Raw genomic sequence first — 23,001 nt, forward strand, 5'->3', positions numbered from 1 at the left:
AAATTGTAGTATTAGTACTTCACAAATCTTGCTCGACGTGTCTTTGTGCTCACTCACATTTGATCTGGGAATGCATCTCTCCTGTCCAGCAGGTGACAGTAAAGTGCAGACATTTTCAGTATCTCCCAAACCAACAATCCAGAACAGTTTATGTACATGCACAACAAACATGAGCTGGAAAAGCATTAGGATCCTTGTAGTGATGAACAAGATCATTTCTCATTCAGCGACATGTCAACACAACCAGACTCTGCGACTGAAGAAACTATCTTTATAGTGGATTCGCTCACGTTACTTTGATAATGACTCATTGTCTTCAAGAAAGCTGCTAATGGACTGCAGACAGAAGGAGCATTACACGCAAAGACAAGACACATCAGCTGTAAGACATCGAAAAACATGTAAGACAAACGAGGGGGCTGAGTGCCTTTCCCAGCCTTCTAATGGGGCGAATATAAGGATCCCCAAACGAGGAGGACACCTCAGTTCTCCCCCCAGAGATGACCATGTGCCAGGTTATACTCTGGTTCTGGTGCTTGTGCTTGTGCTCTCTGCGTGTACACGCTTTTACAAAATCACTGAGCCTCCACATGTATGGTGAGTATTAGATGTGTAAAATTGTGATTGTAAACCTACTATCAATGCACGATCAGTGAACATTATGGTCCATTTGCAGTTGGGATGAGACTCATTTCGGGAAAATGGGAAGCTATTACATTAACCGCACCTTCTTCTTTGATGTCCATCCACCCCTTGGAAAGGTATGGGTTTCAGACCCTGCTAGTTGTAAGATAATGTGAATTAATTAGTCAGTTTTAATGTAGTTTGTAGTGTGATTCAAAAGAATGCTTCTACACTCCTCACTCAGATGCTGATCGGCCTCGCTGGATACCTGACAGGCTATGATGGGACCTTTCCCTTCATAAAACCAGGGGACAAATATGAGCACCACAACTACTGGGGGATGAGAGCGGTAAATCCCAGTTCAATTTATGCATATCTTTAAGACGGTTCCTTTTAAACTATTTTCAAGTCATTTTATTCTTCAATTCGTTTTTAATTAAATTTCATATTATAGATGAAATATTGCTTTTTTGCTTATTAAGCTAGAAAACAGTTACTTTAAATTGCAATAGTATTTCAGATTATTATTTTACTGCATTTCGCTCAAATAAATGCAGCATAAGAGACTTTTTAAAACTTATTTAAAAAATAAAAAAAACTAAACCTATAGACCCCAAACTTTTAAGTGATGGTGCATAATAAATAATATATTGAAGTATTGTTTATATGCATGTGTGTGTTCATTATATAATAAATCATTTTTATTAAAGTATATTACATTATCATGGACATCATACACCAAAATGCACATTTTTAATTTAATCATGCAAAATTGTAGCTGAAAGATGAAAAATGCAAATATATAATATTTTTGGAAGTTGTATTTGAAATATACTTGAAGGTCCAAAAGTTATTCTGATTATGTATATTTCTGATACCTCTTTTTTGTTATTTATTTAGTTTTATTTTTTGAGTAATGCTTATGTATTATTCTTCAAATGTAATCTTTAATCCCTGTGATGAATTTGTGTTTAGTTCTGTGCAGCTCTTGGTTCCTGTCTTCCTCCTTTTGCCTTCCTTATTGTCCTGGAGCTGTCACATTCTACGCCAGCAGCGCTCATCGCAGCCTCTCTGCTTATCTTTGGTGAGTGTGGAAGTGATTATCAACACAGAGCTGACCTGTATTCAGTGAAGGCATTACGATGATGATCTAAATCTAAATCCACTGATGTATTTTACAACAGACACTGGCTGTATCACCCTGTCTCAGTACATTCTCCTGGATCCCATTCTAATGTTTTTCATCATGAGCTCTGTTCTCTGCATGATCAGATTCAACACACAGAGACTCAGGTAGAGGTATCTGGAGCATCTTTCTATGTAGCTTTACTGGTCGAGTTTATGTACCTAAGAAAATGCAAATTTTCTTTCTTATCTCTAGCCCTTACAGCTTTTCCTGGTGGTTTTGGCTGCTTCTGACAGGGGTCTGCCTCTCTGGCTCTCTGGGGGTAAAGTTTGTGGGGCTGTTTGTGATCCTCTTGGTGGGAATTTACACTGCATTTGACCTGTGGAGGCTGCTTGGGGACATCAGCTTGTCTTTGGTATGAATGAGAACCTGTTACAAGATTGAATATATTCTCAAATATAGTACACTGTTCAAAAGTTTGGGATCAGTAAGATTTTTAATGTCTTTGAAAAATATATCTTGTGTTCAACAAGGCAGTTTTTTTTGTAAAAAAATACAGTACAAACAAACACCATATTGTAATGCTACATTATGAAATATTATTATTACAAATTAAAATAACCGTTTTCTATGTGAATATATTATAACATGTAATTTATTCCTGTAATGTCAAAGCACAGCAGTCATTACTCTATTCTTCAGTGTCACATGATCCTTCAGAAATCATTCTAAAAAAAATTATTTGCTTTTCATATTATTATTAATGTTGGAAACAGTTGTGCTGCTTAATAATTTTGTGGAAACCGTGATACTACTTTCAGGATTCTTTGATGAATAGAATTTTTTTAAGAACAGCATTTATTTGAAATAGAAATCTTCATCCTTGCTGAGAAAGAAAAATCTTACAGATTTCAAACTTTTAAACATCAGTGCATGTTGTGAATGAAAATATTTTCTCGTTTTTCACTAGCTGGATTTTGGGAAGCACTTATTAGCTCGAGTTTTGGGGTTGATAATGCTCCCATTGTTCCTGTACACTACAATATTTGCTGTTCACTTCATTGTCTTAAACAGAAGGTATGATTGAGCCAATATTAATATTCTGTTCTATTATTAAAGCAGTTCATTGGACATCAATTCAATAAAATAATGCTAAAGCTTTGTTCTTTTCGATACACAGCGGTCCTGGGGATGGTTTCTTTAGCTCTGCTTTTCAGTCACGCTTAATTGGAAACAATCTGCACAACGCCTCCATGCCAGAGTGTAAGAACAACTTGAGCTCAATGTTTGACATTTCTACTGCTTGTTTCTTTTTTTACTTAAAAAAAAAAAAAACATTGAATTGAATCAATTTTCTGACAATATCCTGGCTTGTACGCCTGTCTCCACACAGATCTGGCATATGGCTCTGTCATAACTGTGAAGAATCTGCGAATAGCAGGAGGATATCTGCACTCTCACTGGCACCTTTACCCAGAAGGTGTTGGAGCTCACCAGCAGCAGGTCAGTTCACCATCGTTTACTCCTAACAGACAGTTTGGCAGCAGCACTACAGTAACTCTATCTGGAAGGTTTCAAGATGAAAAACTGATCTGAAATTCTTATTTTGGTTAAAAATTTCTAATAACACTACCGTTAAAAATTTTGAAGTATATAATAAATAATTTTCCAGACACCAAACCTATGAACATCTAAATGTGCACATTTTGAATTTAGTATATATTCTGTTAGGTAATGCATTTCTAACAGAATGATGAATCATGTTCCTGTATAAATCTGTTTTTTACGTCTTGCCTCATGTAGGTTACTGCCTATTTGCACAAAGATTATAACAACCTATGGTTAGTCAAGAGACCTGACAACTCTGACGGTGAGTTCTTGTACATGTTTGCATTATATTTCTAGATACACACTGCACAAGAATCAATAACTCCTGTTCCCTGCTAAGATCTCACAGGGCCGCCAGAATTGGTCCGGCACGGTGATATCATTAGACTGGAGCACAAAGAGTACGTATAAGGTCTTTGGGAAAGTAACAAAGTTATGGTCTAAAAGAATGATGTGAACTGTTAGTTTAAAGCAATGCTTTCTTAATCAGAACTACAAGAAATCTTCATAGTCATTTCCATGAAGCTCCACTGACTAAAAAACATCTGCAGGTCACAGGTTACGGCATTGTGAGTACTGTATTTTGTTTTATTAGATGTTACTATTCATGTATTATAATGTTTTGGCATTATTATAGAAACTATGTTCCATTATCGGTTGATTTAGATGGGTGTGTGTTCTATCGGCTTAATAGATTCAGCTTTGTTTTTATTTTCTGATTGTATCATTGCCAGCAAAAACATGACCTTGTGCTTCTAGTTAACATCAAACCTCAGTACAGTTTTAAACCTCCAAATGAACATTGATCATTGTCGTAAGTTCCAATAGAGTAGCATTACAAATTTTAAATAATAATGGCTTTTTGTTTCAGAATGGAAGTGGAGACATGAATGACTTGTGGCAGGTGGAGGTGTGTGGAGGGAAGAAAGGAGATCCGGTGAAGGTGTTGCGTAGTAAAGTGCGTTTTCTCCATCGCTCTACAGGCTGCGTGCTTGGCTCCTCTGGAAAGACCCTTCCCAAGTGGTGAGAGCATTCATTCAGCAGAAACCTTAGATCTGGTCTGTAGTGCATTTTACACACAGAAGACCATTTAAACTGGATTTTACTCTTCTACAGGGGATGGGAACAAGTGGAGGTCACATGTAGCCCATATGTCAAAGAGACCCCCAACACACAGTGGAACATTGAGGATCACATCAACCCTAAACGTATGTTCATTTAGCTAATAGACAGAAATGTGCCATTGGATGGGTTTTCCTTAGCTGTTCATGCAACATCTTTTTATGTCTACAGTGCCCAACATCAGTCTTTCAGTGCTCAAACCAACTTTCCTGGAGATCCTCTGGGAGTCTCATATTGTGATGATCAGGGTAAGATAAGATTCCCCTAAAGGAAAATCTACCTTTTAAAATGACCCAAGTATATGGGTTTAAGTTTAGTAAACCTTGTATTTTTGTCTAGGGAAACAGTGGTTTAAAGCCCAAAGACAACGAGATGAACTCTAAACCCTGGCACTGGCCCATCAACTATCAGGTAAATTGTCTAAGAAGACAGTTTAAAGGAAACCACTATTTTGAAAGTGATATTTTATTAATATTTATTAATTATTTATAATTAATTAATTTTAATAAGCTTTACTTTTTTAAAATAGTTTTTTTCCGTTTTTATTTCTATTGAAAATTGCTAATGAAATGTATGTATTTTTATTAATTGATTTTTATTCGCTTTAGTTAAAGTTTATTTAACACTAACAAAACTGTTTTGAAGATCCACTTCTATTGGAGTACTATCTCATTATAATTCATTATTCATAATAGGGTTTGAGGTTTTCTGGAGTGAATGAGACAGAGTACCGTGTTTATCTTCTCGGGAACCCTGTAAGTTTATCTGTTTTTTTGCCGTCTGTTTCCTAAAATCTCTTGTCATATCATTACTGAAGATGACCTTTTATCCTCAGGTCATCTGGTGGCTGAATCTCTTGAGTCTGGCTCTGTTTGTTTTAATGCTGACAGTGGCATCTTTAGCAAAACAGAGAGGAGTGAAGATGGAGGGAATGAGGAAAGGTAAGCAGCGCTACATATTGTGCAGTACTTAAAAAGAGCCAATCAGAACAAGTCTAAAACAGCTGATGTTGTCTTTCAGTGCACTGTCACACTCTCATGGAGGGTGGTGGGATGCTGCTTTTGGGTTGGCTATTACACTACCTCCCGTTCTACATCATGGGTCGCATACTCTACTACCACCATTACTTTCCTGCCATGTTGTTCAGCAGTATGCTCACAGGTACGACGGCAAACTAGATAACCAAGGGGACTACATTGGTCCAATAGGTTATGCTGCAGTCAGAGCTGCCTTTTTGTAATTACAATAGAAATAGTTTACCCAAAAATTAACATTTGCTGAATTTAATCACCCTCATGCCATCCAAAATGTAGATTTGGAGAAATTTACACTGACATTACATCATTTGCTCACCAGTGGATTCTCTCCATTGAATGGTGCCATCAGAATGAGTCCAAACAGCTGATTAAAAACATCGCAATATTTATTTAGAACTGCTTTGGACTCTTTTCACTTGTTTGATCTGTGTATATTTGTCTCCTGATCTAGACAAGATGTTGTTTTCAGTACAGTAGAGAAAGCAGTGTTATGGATAGAGGACTCGTATGTTAGCCAGAAGCAATGTTAAAACATCTTAATGAATTTGTTTTTTATAAACGCACAACTTTTTTGGCATTAATTGATAGACTGGAAACATGTACATTACCTGTGGATTATTGTGATGTTTTTATCAGTTATTTGGACTCTCATTCTGACGGCACCCATTCACTACAAAGGATCCATTGGTGAGCAAGTGATAGAATGCTACATTTCTTTTGTAGTACTAATTAGCATGTTTAGACACAATGTTATCTCATACACATTTAAATCTAACATTTAATGACCTTCTTTATTTAAGGTATTACTCTGGACATCTTCCTCCAGAATTTACACCATCTCTTTAGTTCATCCATATCCCATTATCTTATGAGGGGAGGTCAATTTATACTCCTGTTAGGGTTCATCTACAGGTAAGGCTCTAAGATTTAAATTTAGTTATTTTTGGGCTAACATCACTTTTATGCTTTCATTATTTTTACAACATATGCTGTTGTAAATTAATCAAGTATATTCATTTTATATAATGCAGAAATTGTACATTTTGTACAAATGTTCTATGTGTTATGTTTTTTAGGTCACAAATTCAGTCAATTTCTAATATTGATCTCACACTTGAATTTCTACTTGTTTCAGCTTTTATCTCTTCCACCCTTTGTCCTATGGTATGAGGGGGCCGCTGGCGCAAGACCCTACCTCGTCCATGGCTGGCCTCAGGTGGATGGAATCCTGGGAGTTTTAGATAATTTTAGACAATTTTGAAGTGTCCAGGACTTCATAAAATCTTTTTAACCATTTCAGTTGTTACATGTTGACTGGCTCATTTCATTGTAGAAGTACAGTCTTTGCTCTGCTGTTAGGCTGTGATGAAACTTTTTAAAATATTATTTTTATTTTACATTCATGTATATAACATTAAAGCTTGATGGTGTTTAACTGCTGTAGCTGGACAGAACTAAACTGACAAGTAATAAAGTGCCTTTCAGGTTTCAGTTTTGAAGACTCCCTCCAATGATGTATAAAATATTCACTCCTTCAGTTGGGTTATGTACATTTCATTTGTTACATATTTTGTTCTGAGAAAAAAAATGAAAGTGTATTCAAAAACAGCAACCTTTGATGTATCACAATATTATATTTCTCAGCTACAAAATTTGTGGTTTCGATTAAATTAAATTGACATTTTTGGGTCATACCACTGAATTTCATTCTGGATTTACAAAATAATTAGCTTTGTCCCTTTGTAATTGTGTTACTGCAATTTTTGCCTTAAATGCAGATCAATAGCTGACTGAAATGAATACATTGCAAAAATTTGCATGTATTTGGACTTTATTTGTGTTGCATTTGAGAGCAACAAGTCCTTTTACTGAAAATACTTTTCATAAACCAAATCATGCTAAGAAGAAAATAGTGTTATTTGTGTTGGACTGTATATTTGTACCCCACTTTAGTATCCTATCACTGAAGTTTAACGTTTTCTTGCAAAACTAATAACCCCATTTATTTATAAAATGGCTTTGTTCTAGCCACTGTCTTCAAGCAACTTTATCTGGGTGATTTCTCCCTTTATCTCAACCAGCTTTGCAATGTCTGGTCCTTTCTCTGACAGTCTCTGAATTTGTCATATTTAACTAATGTTACACATCACTTTATATTAACACACTAAAATGTTGATAATGGTGTATTTAATTCCGTCACTGGATTAATTTGTTGCTAATATCTTTAACATCTCGAGTTATCCTAATGTATTTTCTTAAGTATAGCCTATTTAACTCAAAATTGTAATCAATTTATTAAATTTACACCATGGTAAAAAATGGTACTTCTCAAGTGTGCTGAAAGTCTTTGCGACATCTCACACAACACAAGAGGGCGGGGCTACAGGCACCCACGGCCTTCAGCCATTGGCTACCTCGAATCACGTGTGTTGTTGTCAAGATGGCGTCTCCGAATGGAGGTAAATTTTAATTCCTCTTTTCCCTGGTAACTTTAGTTGTTATTGTACTAGTGCAACTGACCGATTAAACCTTATAAACGGTTATGCTGGTCAACATATCCTCTTAATTAATTGATGAATTCAGTTTCAAAAAAGGGTTTCCCCTCGGAATAGTGTCATAAAATAGTTTGGAGTCACTCATTAGCAAGCTACGTGTCAAACGACATCGGTTACTAGATTAAATATTATACAAAAGCTTTGATGCAGCGATTATGCGGGAAAAGAATACTTTTTGTATCTTGCTTCTATTTTTAAATATGTATTTTTGTTTATTTTAATAAGCATTGCTATCCGAAGCAGCTAGCTCAGCTGGATCACAACAATACAAACAGCTGAGAAAACATAACATCTCTAATGTGACGTGTCATAACATTACATAAAACTTATTATTAATATTATATTCTGCAAAACATGAGGATTATTTCTCCGAAAGTTACAGCATTTAAACTTAAACCAGTGTTGTAATAAAGGGCAGGTAGCATTTATTTATTAATGTGTTATATATTTAGGTGAGGACTTTGAATCCTCTCTGCTAAGTTTTGAAAAGCTTGACCGAGCTTCACCTGACCTGTGGCCGGAGCAGTGTAAGTATTGATTTGAACTAAATAGTATTTTTTAAAGATGTAAAATTCACAAATGTTTCCAAATATAACCCTAACGTTTGTTGTACCTATGTACCTATGAATGTTGTTTTGAAAGTCCCATGTACTTGTTTAACATTTTAACAGTACCGGGTGTCTCTGAATTTGCTGCATCCTTCAAAAATGTGAGCAAATAATCAAATTATTTAAATTATTTTGAAGGTTTGCATTCAGACATGAAATTGAGACTTCTGTTTGTTGTTCCAGCCTATCACGAATTCTCCGCCCAAGTGGATGGCTGAACTGGAGTCAGAAGATATTGAAATGTTGAAAGGTCTGAAGCAAATTAAATCAAGCTTCTCAGTGCATAATTTTAGCATTTTTAAGTTATGGATGTTATCTGACAGATGCTTTGTTAAATTAAAGAACTTAATGTAGTTAGACAAATTGCAATATGAATTTAGAGAAGCTGTGGCATTTTTGTAAGGTATGATCTTTTTATTATTTTTGGCATTGGCACTATAAATATTATTATTCTTATGTTTGTTGTTGTTTTAGAATTAGGAAGTTTGACCACAGCAAATCTGATGGAGAAGGTTAAGGGACTGCAGAATCTGGCTTATCAGTTGGGTTTAGAAGAATGTAAGTAATCTTAGTTTCTTTGAAACATTCTAGTTATATATATCTGTGCACTAAGAAGTGGCTTGTAGGCTTTGTGAAGCCTCCACTAGATGGCGATATTAGCAAAGAAGAAACGCAAGAGCTGCTATTAACCATTTTTTTCCTGCTGTTAGCTTTATGAAAGAGTTTCTTTAAAACCTATGAATTATTATAAATAATTTAGCACTTAAATCCATCTGAAACATACCAGAAAAGTGACTTCTTTATTTATATATTTATTTTATTCATTTATTTTAGTTGGCAAGTCTTAAATAAATCCCCACTCTATATTTAAACAGAACTGGCTTGTTGCCCAGTAGCTCTGAAATGTTATATCCCAGAATTGCTAGATGTAGTATTAATTACAGAAAAGAAAAGATAAGCGTTTCCATGACTTTCTAGATGAAAATGGGCATCAAATGTACAAGTATTGTGCAATTTGAAAAGTGAGTAATGAGTAACACTGGTTTCAAATATATTACATTTCTTCTGACATTTTGACCTTATCGTGGCATGTTCAAAACAATCCCTCAGCGATCTTCCTTTCAATGAGAAACTAGGGTGAATCTAGTTCAATCTCACACTCAAAACTATATCAGTTTGCTTGAATTTACCATATTATTCCGAACAAGTATAAATTAAATGTCTTACTGATCTGAAATATTCTTTCATATATTATTCTATTATATTTGAGTAAAGATTTTTTATCATTGATATTTTTAATATGGCATCTCATGTTGCTGTGTTCACCATATAATATTGAAAACATCTGAATTTATGTATAAGTGCCAACTCTCTGGTAAATGTGCCACTTTTAGGTACAGCATCCATGTTGCTTTTGCTATGTAAAAATTGCATTTTTTTACATATAGAAAGGCTTGAGTCTGTTCTGCCTGTATTTAATATCTTTGACTTTGCACTCAGTAGGCTTTCTGCTAGCAGTGTAATAAGTCAACCTAGATGTCTCCACCCTCCTGTTATTTTGTCCTCTGCTTGTTCATGATGTAGGATTGCAACATGCTCCAAGACATTTATTCATTTTAACAGGAGTAAGAAAATTAATTTCCAATTCTGAAAGCTGGTCCTGTCCATCTAATATATTACCTGTGCACCACAAAACTGTGATTTAGTGTGAGTTTGATTTCACATCTGTTTCTTATATATCTTTGGCTATACCCAACCACTGGTTACCTTAGTCTCTGGTCAGACTTGGTGCTGTAATGTGGAAAATATACTGGTGAAGTGATGAGAGGTGGCCTTGTGAGTTCACTGCTGATCTGTAAAATCTCCATCAAGAGAGCATGATTAAAGTAGGCTCGTTCAACCAAGATTATGACAAACATGATTTGTCAGAGTTTTATGCCATTGAGCGAAATAATAGTCAGAAATAGTCAGCTACATGAGCTCCACAAGGTTTACATAAAACCCATTGATCATGTTCTCAAGCATAATTTGAGAATGATCCAAAGAGCGTCTTGTGCTTTATTGGAAACAAGAACATCTGACCATCAGTTGGTGTTTTCACATGATCGATGTTGTTAGATTAGTAACCTAGAGAGTGGAAAATATGAAATGTGACATATTCATTTTATCTGTTCTAAAGTTGAAGAAGGGAATACTTCTATTCGGGATGAATTAAATTGATCAGAAATGTGACAGTAAAGATATTTACAATTTTAAGTATCATTTTCAAATAATTATATTTTTAATATTTTTTACTCATCAAAAAATCCTGAAACAATGTATTATAGTTTCCAAAAATATTAAGCAGCAAAACAAAAATGTTTCTTTGGTAGAAAATCGGCATATAAGAATCATTTCTGAAGGATCATGTGACACTGAAGACTGGAGTAATAATGCTGAAAATTCAGCTTTGCAAAACATAAATAAATTACATTTTAAAATATAATAAAATAGAAAACTGCTCTTTTAAATTGCAGTTGTATTTCACAATATTACTGTTTTTTACATGTTAATCAAACAAATGCAGCCTTGCTGAGTCTAAGACTTTATTATTAAAAAAAATCATACATAACTGTAGTCTTCATCATAATGTTTCTTTGTATTACATAGTTCAAAATCTTACAGTGCTTATTTTAAGGTTTAAATGATAAAATCCCAGATTCGCAATATGATCTTTTAGACCGTCTAATGCATAACATGACTGTAGAAGAACTCGGCTAGCTGTACTCCGCTCTGTGCTTACATCAATTCATTATATTACAGAATTACGTTCTGCACCCTCTCAGTATTTTATATTTCAATACGGTAAAGGTATTTTAAATAAGCGTACTGGTATGTAAAGCCTCTGCACTGAGGAGACAGATATGAAATTACGATTATCATTCGGCTCAGAGCAGCATTTAACGCGGCGCCCTTTAATGTGGTGTGGTTTAATTTTCTTCCTTCTCCTAGCTGTCAGGAGAAGCCTTGTAAATCTGAGCTACTTTTTCATCATGTTTCTTTCTCTCTTCAGCGCCTTTAAACGAGCTGACGAGAGGTAGTATTAGGAGACAGGAGGGTGAGGAGGAGGAAAAAGATTTACTGCACCTTTGGCACGATGGCCATTAAAGTCCTGATCTGGTTAATGGGGATAATGCAATCAGGCAGTGAAAACTCACCCCAAAGGCAAGGTTATCAGCCACACATTTGTTTTAGATATTTATTTCGACCTTCACCTCGGGCACATGCAGATGCCGCATTAGCCGCATATGTTTGGGATGGAAAAATATGATCAACAGCAGCATAAATTAAGCTTTGATTAATCGTCTACTTATGTTAAGCTTAAAATGTATAAATAACAGTATATTAAGTATCTTAATAGCTTGACTTTGAGTGGATCAGCACATTTTCATCTGGAACTGCTACATGAGAAGTGCGACCGTAGGCAGATAAGGATATCGTGTGTATGTGTGTGTATTTATTTGTGCGTGTGAGCGTGACATGTGCCACACCAGTCTCCTTGGGGACGTTTACCCCTCCTCTCCTAGCTGAGTGACGCTGATCAGGGACGTTGTGGGAGGGCCTGACGCGTGCCTACCCCTCCAGCCCCCCACCAGTACCCATCTGCTGCGGGCCGTGATGAATGCTGCTGTCGGGGGGCTGCTGAGCATGGTCATCAGGCCCCTCCGCTCCCACAGGACCAGTCACTACACAGATAAGTACTGTTATTGAAGGTAATTGAATGGAGAGTGCTCCTCAGGGACAGCCAGGCCTCAGGCGATGCTGATGATATCTCCGATTCCACTGCGGTGGCTTGCACAGATGAAGTAACACACTTGTTTCTACTGTGGGGGTGTTTTTTTAACGGGGCGTCAAATAAACTGGAAATATCATGTAGGTCTAACAAGATTGCTACTGTATTTTTGTGTGCTTAGTAGCAAAACAAGCAACAGGATAATAGGAATAGATTATATTTATTAATAGTGCCTACTAAGGGGTTTTCAAAACTCCCTAACCCTGAGGATTAAACATGAATAATATCTCAAATCATACAGCTTGTTGAGGAGAGGTGTGCTATTGCTTTTCAGATTTAGCTATGTATGTGCTATGTATCTTTCAAGCATCTTTGCAACTATATAGCAAAACCCTGGCAACCATCCTAGTATCATGCTGGCAAGTTTTGTACAGTAAAGTAGCACTCACTTAAATCTAGTTAGTCTAATATTTCCCTGGACAGACATCTTGATTGCTGTTTATTACAGATGCTACGATAGGAGGACATATGGCTCAAAGACAAATAAGAGTGTCCACGATAGGAGATTGTAGTCTTTAAAAAAAATTAATACGATACATACAATTGAAGAAAGCTTTTAAATATACTGTTGGTATTTATGGTGGTTTCATGTGGTACCGTTTTCAAGAAATTAAGCTAGAAATGTCATGTAGTGTAACTATCAAGTAAAATATATTTTGCACTTTTCTTTACACTTTAAATGCATGCGAGTGTGCATATCTTAATCATCTTTTTAGAATGCATTATATGGTGTTATGAAATTGTTATAGTGTATGGATATAATGCAAATATACAGTGGGGCAAATAAGTATTTGATACACTGCCGATTTTTCAAGTTTTCCCACTTACAAAGAATGGGGAGATCTGTAATTTTCTTCGTAGGTACACCTCAACTGTGAGAGACAGAATATTTAAAAAAAATCCAGAAAATCACATTGTATGATTTTTGAATAATTTCCATTTTATTGCATGAAATAAGTATTTGATACAATAGAAAAATAGAACTTAATATTTGGTACAGAAACCTGTTTACAATTACAGAGGTCAGACGTTTCCTGTAGTTCTTGACCAGGTTTTCATACACTGCAGCAGGGATTTTGGCCCACTCCTCCATTCAGGTATGCTGGAAGACCCAGCCACGATCCATCTTCTATGCTCTTACTGAGGGAAGGAGGTTGTTGCCCAAAATTTTGCGATACATGGCCCCATCCATCCTCCCTTCAATACGATGCCGTCGTCCTGTCCCCTTTGCAGAAAAGCACCCCCAAAGCATGATGTTTCCACCCCCATGCTTCACGGTTGGGATGGTGTGCTGGTTTGAGCAGGGGGACCTTGTGCACGCTGCTGGATTTTAATCCATGACGGTGTAGTGTGTTACTAATGGTAACCGTTGAGACTGTGGTCCCAGCTCTCTTCAGGTCATTGACCAGGTCCTCCTGTGTAGTTCTAGGCTGATCCCTCACCTTTCTCAGGATCATTGATACTCCACGAAGCGAGATCTTGCATGGAGCCCCAGTCTGAGGGAGATTGATAGTCATCTTGAATTTTTTCTATTTTCTAATAATTGCGCCAACAGTTGTTGCCTTCTCACCAAGCTGTTTGCCTATTGTCCTGTAGCACATCCCAGCCTTGTGCAGGTCTACAATTTTGTCCTTAGACAGCTCTTTGGTCTTGCCCATAGTGGAGAGGTTGGAGTCTGATTGATTGAGTGTGTGAACAGGTGTCTTTTATACAGGTAACGAGTTCAAACAGGTGCAATTAATACAGGTAATGAGTGGAGGATAGGAGGGCTTCTTAAAGACAAGCTAACAGGTCTGTGAGAGACAGAATTCTTGCTGGTTGGTAGGTGATCAAATACTTATTTCATACAAAAAATGAAAGTTAATTATTTAAAAATCATAGAATGTGATTTTCTGTTTTTTTTTTTTTGTTTTTTTTTTTTAAATATTCTGTCTCTCACAGTTGAGGTGTACCTACGATGAAAATTACAGATCTCTCCATTCTTTGTAAGTGGGAAAACTTGAAAAATCGGCAGTGTATCAAATACTTATTTGCCCCACTGTACATATATTATTTTCCCTAAGAAATAAAAGATCATGCCAAACTATTTTATTTTTAAATGAAGTTCAGTCTTTTAATCCTTTTTCCTACATTGAAATGTCAGGAGTTTTATCATTTTTACAGACCTTAAGGGTCCTAAAATATCTAAAATAAAAACTTTGAAATGAATTTGAATTTAGAAATGTAAAAACATGTTTGTTATACAGGAAGCATATTCAAGTAGTATCTATATTTTTTAACAATTCCTCACAAAAACTTGGTACAAAAAATACATGGTGCTTCATATAGGAGGAAAACTGGTACAGATGCACCATGCTAAAAGTTAAAGATTCACAGTTAGGAACAAAACTCTGGCTCGCAACATCCAAGATCCTTCTGCTGTTCAATCTGTTCTTGTACCCAGTATGAAGGTCACACCCATCCAGCGCTAATGGCCCCAATGTTCGCTGCCTCCTCCCCTAGATCAATCTCTTCTCTATTAAGCGGAGTGTGTCGCTGAATATGATTGCAGTGATGCTACCCTACCGTAGTAATGTGCTTCCATCAATCCATCAGAGACACCCGACCGCAGGGGCAAGCAGTTATGAAGTGCTGCTAGATGACAGGCTGAGCTGGGGGAAAGCTCTCCTCAACTTTACTGTCCTCTGTCTTCCTGTCCTCTCATCTTCCCCTCCCCTCCCCTCACACACTACTCCTGCTGCTTTATGGCCATTACACTGCCCGACTGGAGAAGGGAATGTTTGTGGAATCACATTCAAAATATAATCCTTAATTTCCCTTCGTTTTGACCCTGACTTGCTATGACGACATTCAGACCTTTTGACCGCACAGATACATCCGAGCTCGGCTCAGATTTGGACCAGCGCAGCGGGAGAGTGGAGGGAATTCATCTAACTCGCTCTCCCTTCTCTATCCTAGCCACCACCTCTGTCAACAGATCGGAAATGACACCTTATTTCCATAAATACATTAGGAATTCATTGGATTTTCTTTCCTAGCTAATCATAGTGCCTGTGTGAAACCTTTTAGGCTTTTTAATGAATGAATTTTGACTGATTGCCTATTAATAAGGACACCTCTTGAACAGGGATAGGCTGTGGCAGGGTTGGCTGGCGTTCGTGAGCGCGTGTGTGTAATGATTCGTGGTGTCAAGCGGTTGGAGGGAGGGGTGAGAAGAGGAGAGCTCTCGGCTGGGACATTAAGAGGAAGCAGTGGCTCCCTTGGGAAATCACTCACCATGTCTGCATCTTAAATATCTCTGTGAAGTATCAATAAGTAGGTAATTGAATTTTGAACACAAACATGAGCATCAGGTGTATGTGTTCCAATGCAGGGATGAGAGGGTGGGTTTGTGTGTGAGCGTGTGTCTGTCCTTCCCCGATCCCATGAGGTTTTGGCAACGAGAATGGATGTTAAATCTATTAAATAAAGATTACTCCCCGTAATAGCCAAGTGGCAGTTTCAGATGCGCAACAGGGGCACGATTAGTGTGTTTGACTTCTAATGAAAGTGAATTGGGGCAGTCAGGTTTTGGAGAGAATTCAGTTTAAGGTCTAGGGATTCATTTTCTCCTTAGGCTTAACAACAAACCATTTTGTCTCTAGATGTCCTTTAATGGCCTCTAAAAGATGCTTACATCTCCAAAGATAAAAGAGCATTCATTACAGTTAAACTGCATTGATTTTGAAACAGAAAAGTTTAATGGTAACATAATTGATCATATTTCATTCAGTGTGCTGCGTGCAAACCTATGCATTTATTATTTAATATACATACATGAGCTCTGTGTTTGTATGCATGTATGTGTGTGTGTGTGTGTGTATATATATATGTATGTGTGTATATGTCTGTGACGTATATACATACATACACACACACACACTATATTTTAGTTAAAAATTATAGCTGTAATTTATTAATCTATTTATTTTATTAATATAGTATATTTAATTATTACACTTTATATTATAATAATATATAATACGATTTCTGCATGTTATATATTAACTATTTTATATTTTAACTATATGTTAGTAAAAAATTATAGCTGTCATTTACATGTGTGTGTGTGTGTTGTATATTAATGTAATTAAGTAGTTGAAAAAGTTGTAGAGTATATTACATTGTATAGGCCTACTATTTTATTATGTTATTATATTACAGTATATGACATTTAATGTACAATTTAACATAAAGATGTGTATATATTTATCATAAATGTGTATAGATGTGTATCTATTTATCACTTAATAAAAATATCTAAATATTTTCAATATATATTAAGAAAAACTTATTTAAAGCAACCATACATTACAGTTTGTAACACTTTAATTCTGCTCATGTATCAGCTCACCTGTGTTAACGTTATTTTGTCTATTAACTCATCATGAAGCATATTTGCTTCATTGAAATATTAATGAGTGTACATACAACATCAAGAAGATAATATGGCCTTTGGAATCCATAATATGCATTTAGTATGGATGTCACCGGCAACAAGCTGCTGATTAACTAAGTACAGAATTAGTAATTGACCTTTCTAATCAACTAAACAAATCTCTAACTCCTGCTAATCAGTATTGATCTGCCCCGTCCAGTGACAGCACTAGATTTGTGCGTGTGTGTAAATGCTCATACTTGTCTCTGTCTGTCTGTCTGTCTGTCTGTCTGTCTGTCTGTCTGTGTGTGTGTGTGCGTGTGCGCGTGTGTGTGTTTGCGCGAGGCTAGCTGGCAGGACCCTCTACACTCCCTTTTTTAATCTAACTCACTCAATGCAAATCATTTCCCTTCTGCTCTGACGGGAATTGAGGATAAATGGAAATCTAATTAATGAGTGGATCAGAGGGGTGCACTCTGGTGAAGGGGTCTCATGGGAGAATGCTTAGCCAGACAGACTTCTGTATTGTTTTGGACAGAAAATGTGAGGGAGTTTGGGAGAGGGGTAGTAAGAGTTAGAGTGGGGTTGTTAGTTCAGCTATGACGAAGCTCTTTCCCCCTGTTTGTGGACCCCTCCAGAAACCAGTGGCCCATTTAACAAAGCCTTAGCCGCCCTATCGTTGACATTAAACCTGGGATTAAGACACACATTTACTTATAGAAAGCACTTAAGGCACTAATCTCTCACAGTGAGACTGCAGTGTGAATGCTTAATGACTGTATTATCTTATAATGCCTATCGTTACTTAAGTGTTTCACTTATAATGGCGATATCTGTTGTATTAATACACTGAAGATTAGGTTGCATTTCAGGCTTTACTCGTAGCTTTCTCAGGGATCTAATAGTCAGGATTCAAGTGTTCATGTGCCTACTGTTTGAACCTGTGCCATAGAAAATAGAAATAATCAAGCTGCTCTTCATTCCTGTGAATTATCCCCAAAATGTTATTTGGGGTATTTTGTAACCTTTAATTCGTGTACAATGCATTTTAATGTATTATGTCATTGCATTTTTGTGAGATTGTTCTGCTTGTTTAGTTAGTTGAGCTTGATTTAACACCGGTTATAATACACACCATCTTACATTCAACGTATGTGTATGATGAATATAAAGTCAATTAAAAAGAATATTAAAACAAAATATTTTTAATGTACTGATACATTTGAAATGTATTACTTAAAATATATTTTCTGTTGTAGGGTCAGTAAGATTTTTATATTTATTGAAAGAAACATACTTTTATACAGCAAGCTTGCATTAAGTTGCTATATATATATATATATATATTTATTTATTTATTTATTTATTTCAAGTCAAGTTTAATTTCAGGAAAATTTACTATTTAAAATATATTAACATATAAAACAGTTGTTTTAAATTCTAATAATATTTCACAATATTACTGCTTATACCCTATTTTTGATCAGTTAAATGCAGACTTGGTGAGCATAAGAGACTTATTTCAAAAATGTAAAATCTTACCAAGCCCAGACCTGTTTTTGCGGCAATGATTGTGCTGCCGCCGCCTACAGAAAGTATGGCAAGCCCGCCGGCAAAGAGTATGGCAGGTCCACCGACACTTGTTCCTGCGCTCTTGGACATGGCACTTCCTATGGAGATTGATGCGCCCACTCTAACCCCAGAATCTCCCTCGTCTCCGATGGTCCCGTCCAGCCCTCCTTCGACTCAGCTGGTCCCGTCCAGCCCTTCGTCTCCTGAGTTCCCCAAGTCGGCCAGCTCCACTCCTCGCAAGTGCCCTCCAGTGCCTGCTCCTCGCAAGTACCCTCCTTCGTCTCCGCTGGTCCCGTCCAGCTGCTCCGTCCAGCTCTCCTGCATCTCCGCTGGTCCCGTCCAGCTCTCCTGCGTCTCCGCTGGTCCCATCCAGCTCTCCTGTGTCCCCGCTGGTTCCGTCCAGCTCCGCTCCTCCAGAGCGCCCTCAAGTGCCCGCTCCTCCAGAGCACCCCACAGAGCCCGCTCCTCAGTGGCTCCCAGAGGGGAACTTCCCCAAGAACTTTTTTTGGGGGGGGGCCATATAGTCACGGCTTGTGTGGGCCGCCATGGGCTTCCGAGTCCCCTGATCTGCCATGGCCTTCCGAGTCCCCAGATCCGCCCTGGAGGCTTCCCATGTCTCCTCCCTGTCCTGGCTCTGCTCCAGCCTCCAGGGCGCCCGCCCCCCCTCCCCTGTGTGTATGTTACGCCTTCCGGTAGGGGGGCGATATCTGTCACGTGTCGGTTTCCTTTCAGTTCTGTTTTGACCATATTTGTTTTTTCCTGTCCTAGTTTAATTAATCATCATTTATTCCATTCACCTGTTTTGTATTAATCATCTTGTTTGCTCTTTTGTTCATGTTCCTTTATAAGTCCTCAGTTCTCCCTTTGTCTTTGCCTGAGTTTAATGTTATTTAACGTTCATTAAAGGAAAGAGTGTGTTGATGCTACTTCGTTCTCGTGATCCTTTTAATTATTTTTACTACAACCACTAAATCCTGTAACAATATTAACCTTATTAAACAGTCTGAATCCAGGTAGCTTCATGTTTAATCCAGTGATAGGCAGCTGAATCCACTGACACTTGTGCCTGTCATTAAGATGCCACACAGGGCAGCTCATCTAAATTACAATCCGCCACATTATTTCATTAGCTGCCACCCAACACCATAGCTTACCCTGTCCCTCACACCTATCACTTCCCGTCTGAAAAACACAGCCAGCAGCTCATGAATGCCTGTGTCAGCCTGACCACAGGAGAGGTCATAGCCACTACACCTCCATTTCTAAACGACCAGCAGAGTGTCCTGTAGATTATGTAGATGGAGCTTCGAGAATGAAAATGAGTTCAATAGAACAACTTTAATGATGTGCATTATATTTACTCTCCCTGATTAAAATATTCCGTGGAAAGTTACTTTATCTGTGTCTGATCAGTTTTGGAGACTTGATATTACAATAACCTATTGACATTTTTCCTTTTCCAGCTCGAGAAATGACAAGAGGAAAATTCCTGAACATCTTGGAGAGACCCAAAAAGTGAAGACCCAGATGGTGATCGCTGACCTGTCGGGTTGGCTGCCAGTTGATTGTGAGCTTGTAAGGCAGAAAACAGTAGCATGATACGCTAAACGCTTTCACTAATATTCGACTGATTTGCGGTCAAAACATCATAACACCACTCCGTTTTTGTATATATGTTTAATTTCTTTAAATGACAGGCGCAGAGTAAAGGGTAGGATGTTGCTGTGCTTTTCAATAAATGTTCATAAATGTATTTATTTTTCACTCTACAGTTTAATACAACTTCAGTTGTTTTAATAAAAATACAGTGTTGTTTAAAGTACAGTGTTTGGTTGTGCTCTTGTCTACATGCCCCTCCTAGATTTTTTTGTTTGTTTTGTTTTCAACATTTTAAAGACGCTTTTGGCATCCGCTAGCGCAGCCATCCAGTGATGTTTCCTAAAAGTAGCTTCCATGAAACAATGAGGGAGTTCATGAAGTAGCATTCAAACTTTTAATTAGGGAAATAACTTAATGCCTGTGCCACTCCATCGACTGCTCCATTAACGTCCCTCTTTTGCTCCGGACATGTAAAAGGCTTTGACATGAGAGTGCTTCCACACCAGTGCAGGGCCATTTTTGCTATTTAATGGGAATTGGAAGTTTTGAAGGCCCCCAGCACAAAACATTGCGTAAAAATAATATTTCTCATTGTCATCCCTGTTAACAAGAGTTGACATAATTACTAGGGCCATTTCTTCTCTAATTAGCACACTTCCAGGGACATTGGCGCAAACGGTCTGGGAGAAAAGGGAATCAGACAGGCATGCTGAACGGCAAACAAAGAACGCTCTGGCGAGCGTAATTAGGCGAGACAGTGGCCAGGACTGTTCTCGGCTGGAGATGTCGTAGAGGCTTCGGCTGCGGTTGGCGAGTGTTCACTCCTGCTCCCACCAATTCTTAGAGGTATGCCTCTCCCCCAGTGCCTAATAAGCCCCTAATTTTCTTTCTGATTCACATAGAACGAGGAAGCTGCAGTTAAGACCCTGCAAAGCTACTGCTGGTGTCTGATCCCATTCTGGTGGACCCAGATTTGCCCTCTTTTTTTATTTTTTAATTGTCTAAATGAGCTTTTTTGTTGCAAGTTTAATCCTGCTGTGCTCTACCAAAAATGTTTATAGTTTGATTTTTTTTTAAAGATTAACTTAATCAGAATTATTCTTTGTGATTTTCTGTGCCATTGGCTATGAACAGACAAGAATTGGACATGATTGGAAATGGAAAAATTATTGTAAAGAAAAATTCTTTGTGGTCAAAAATGACCATCAAAAGAAATCAATGGGAAATATGAAAATACAGATAATTTCCGAGGTACAATCTGCAAATCGGCCACAATGCTGGAAAATTAAATGGACAGCAATGAACTTATGAGCAAACAACTGTAAGTAATATTAACAACATGTACCTACTATAGGGTTAGGTTTAAGGTTGGATGTAATTGGCCCTTCACAGGAGCTTGACTGACAGGTGATCTGACCAATCATAATGAAGAAGCCGACATTTTGTCAGACAAACAAATATGGCAGGAGAGTAACATCAGATTAACTTCAGTGGACTTGAATTTGAAAAATGGTGTGTATTGACATCTTTCCGCGGTTGAAATAAAATACATTTTAATGTTCATTCATTTTTATTTTGTGCTTTAAGTAAATATGAAGAGACAATCGGTTCACGTGCCTCTTGAACTGAGGTGCTTCAGTGATCTGTCACGACGAAAAAGCCACAAAAATGGTATTTGTTGTTTGAATTTCTCAAAAATGACCAAATTGGAAAGCTAAGACTTTGTACTTGTAACACTTGCAATCAGACTAGTTCCTTTTTTTGATTATGTGATTGCATATTATTCACACAATAGCAATAATTTAGTCAAACTTTTTTGTCATCTGAACATCTTTCACCTAATATATTTACTTTGATTTTAAAATAAATATTTTAATAATTAAGCATCATATTTGCATGTTCATTAAAGGTCACATGACATACAGGTAAACAAATTAAATATTTTATTTCTTTAGAAAGTGTTTTATTTTGATGTTATTCTAAAATGATTTATTTTAATTTCCCATTTTTATGATTGAATTAATAATTAGCTTTTCATTAAACTCATGAAGTCCCTGCAGTTCATTTACAAACCTCAGTTTGGGAAAACTTAACATAACGTAATGTTTAATGCACTTCATGTTATTAATTACAACTAATGAAATATCATTTCTTACTCTTTGTAGCTGTAGCAATATGATACAATATTATCCTATTTAAATCAATGTGATAAACGACTTGGGTAAAACTTAATCAAAAAGTATTCTACCTAAAATGTGTATTATGGATTATGTTACTAACTACAATTTTTGTCGTGTAATTTCGAATCAGAAACGGGCTACAATTTTGAAGTAATCTGTCCAGCTCTTGGATGTCAGTGTCCTCTTAGCTCCATGTTGTATTTTTCACTGCGTGAGAACATGATGTGTGGCTTGTCAGACATAGCAACAGTAACTAAGGGGGGGTAGGTATTTGCATAATTTACTGTTATTACTGGAAGTATGTAACGTCGTAAGAAGGACACCAAAATAAAGTGTTACCAAATTTTGAATAACAAAATGCTTTCTCTGTGCAGGTTTGGCTGTAATAATTGAAGTAAGCTTGACTATTCTCTAGCAGATATTTTCAACTTTTTCTTTTGGCAAACAGTCTCACATACTAGCTGAATGAGTGTATATGTTCTCTGTCCTGTTGTTGATCTATTAATAGTCTAATTCGTAGACTTCATGAAGTTTGACACAACTTTGCACTTGTTGGTTCTGTGCAATTGCGTCCGTTCCACTTTGTTGCCCTCATACTTTGTGACAGTAGTGATGTGCAGTGACTGTTGTGAGCGGACCGGTCAGGAAACTGACATCACGGAAGCTGCGGTTCACATAATGACACCCGCCAGTAGTCGTGGCCTGTCATAGGTCCTGTCCA

At 37.1% G+C, this 23,001-nt stretch overlaps 2 protein-coding genes across 3 annotated transcripts; both read left to right on the top strand.

Annotated features, from left to right (window-relative positions):
- Positions 1 to 126: 126 nt before the first annotated feature.
- LOC306850216 (protein O-mannosyl-transferase 2-like) lies at positions 127 to 7,210 on the top strand. Of its 2 annotated transcripts, XM_079385724.1 has the most exons (22): positions 128 to 597; positions 677 to 761; positions 869 to 973; positions 1,600 to 1,708; positions 1,809 to 1,917; positions 2,006 to 2,165; positions 2,721 to 2,827; positions 2,931 to 3,013; positions 3,144 to 3,253; positions 3,554 to 3,620; positions 3,699 to 3,759; positions 3,849 to 3,927; positions 4,230 to 4,381; positions 4,475 to 4,566; positions 4,652 to 4,728; positions 4,820 to 4,891; positions 5,176 to 5,235; positions 5,316 to 5,421; positions 5,501 to 5,641; positions 6,154 to 6,204; positions 6,318 to 6,429; positions 6,653 to 7,013. In XM_079385724.1, exons 1-22 carry the CDS (start codon positions 332 to 334, stop codon positions 6,756 to 6,758), a joined length of 2,310 nt encoding a protein of 769 aa, XP_079241850.1. In that variant the 5' UTR covers positions 128 to 331; the 3' UTR covers positions 6,759 to 7,013. The 2 variants fall into 2 exon arrangements, with proteins under 2 accessions (XP_079241851.1, XP_079241850.1); XM_079385725.1 differs by lacking the exon at positions 6,154 to 6,204 and having other exon boundaries at positions 127 to 597; positions 6,653 to 7,210.
- Positions 7,211 to 7,935: 725 nt separating this feature from the next.
- On the top strand, positions 7,936 to 21,662 carry lin52 (lin-52 DREAM MuvB core complex component). The gene is made up of 6 exons (XM_079386271.1): positions 7,936 to 7,976; positions 8,525 to 8,599; positions 8,744 to 8,781; positions 8,864 to 8,930; positions 9,155 to 9,238; positions 19,965 to 21,662. The coding sequence occupies exons 1-6, from the start codon at positions 7,958 to 7,960 to the stop codon at positions 20,018 to 20,020; spliced, it is 339 nt and encodes a 112-aa protein (XP_079242397.1). The 5' UTR covers positions 7,936 to 7,957; the 3' UTR covers positions 20,021 to 21,662.
- The last annotated feature ends 1,339 nt before the right edge of the window (positions 21,663 to 23,001 follow it).

The sequence above is a fragment of the Barbus barbus genome (genome assembly GCF_936440315.1).
Source record: "Barbus barbus genome assembly, chromosome: 30".
Lineage (NCBI taxonomy): Eukaryota > Metazoa > Chordata > Actinopteri > Cypriniformes > Cyprinidae > Barbus > Barbus barbus.

What these genes read in the sequence shown, in the direction of transcription:
- LOC306850216 (XM_079385724.1), top strand. Translation starts at nt 332, where the DNA reads ATGGACTGCAGACAGAAGGAGCATTACACGCAAAGACAAGACACATCA. An exon ending in TTGGAGCTCACCAGCAGCAG is followed by an intron (nt 3,254 to 3,553) that starts GTCAGTTCACCA and finishes TGCCTCATGTAG; the next exon opens with GTTACTGCCTATTTGCACAA. An exon ending in ATTAGACTGGAGCACAAAGA is followed by an intron (nt 3,760 to 3,848) that starts GTACGTATAAGG and finishes TTTCTTAATCAG; the next exon opens with AACTACAAGAAATCTTCATA.
- lin52 (XM_079386271.1), top strand. An exon ending in TGACCTGTGGCCGGAGCAGT is followed by an intron (nt 8,600 to 8,743) that starts GTAAGTATTGAT and finishes ACATTTTAACAG; the next exon opens with TACCGGGTGTCTCTGAATTT. An exon ending in TTGCTGCATCCTTCAAAAAT is followed by an intron (nt 8,782 to 8,863) that starts GTGAGCAAATAA and finishes TTGTTGTTCCAG; the next exon opens with CCTATCACGAATTCTCCGCC.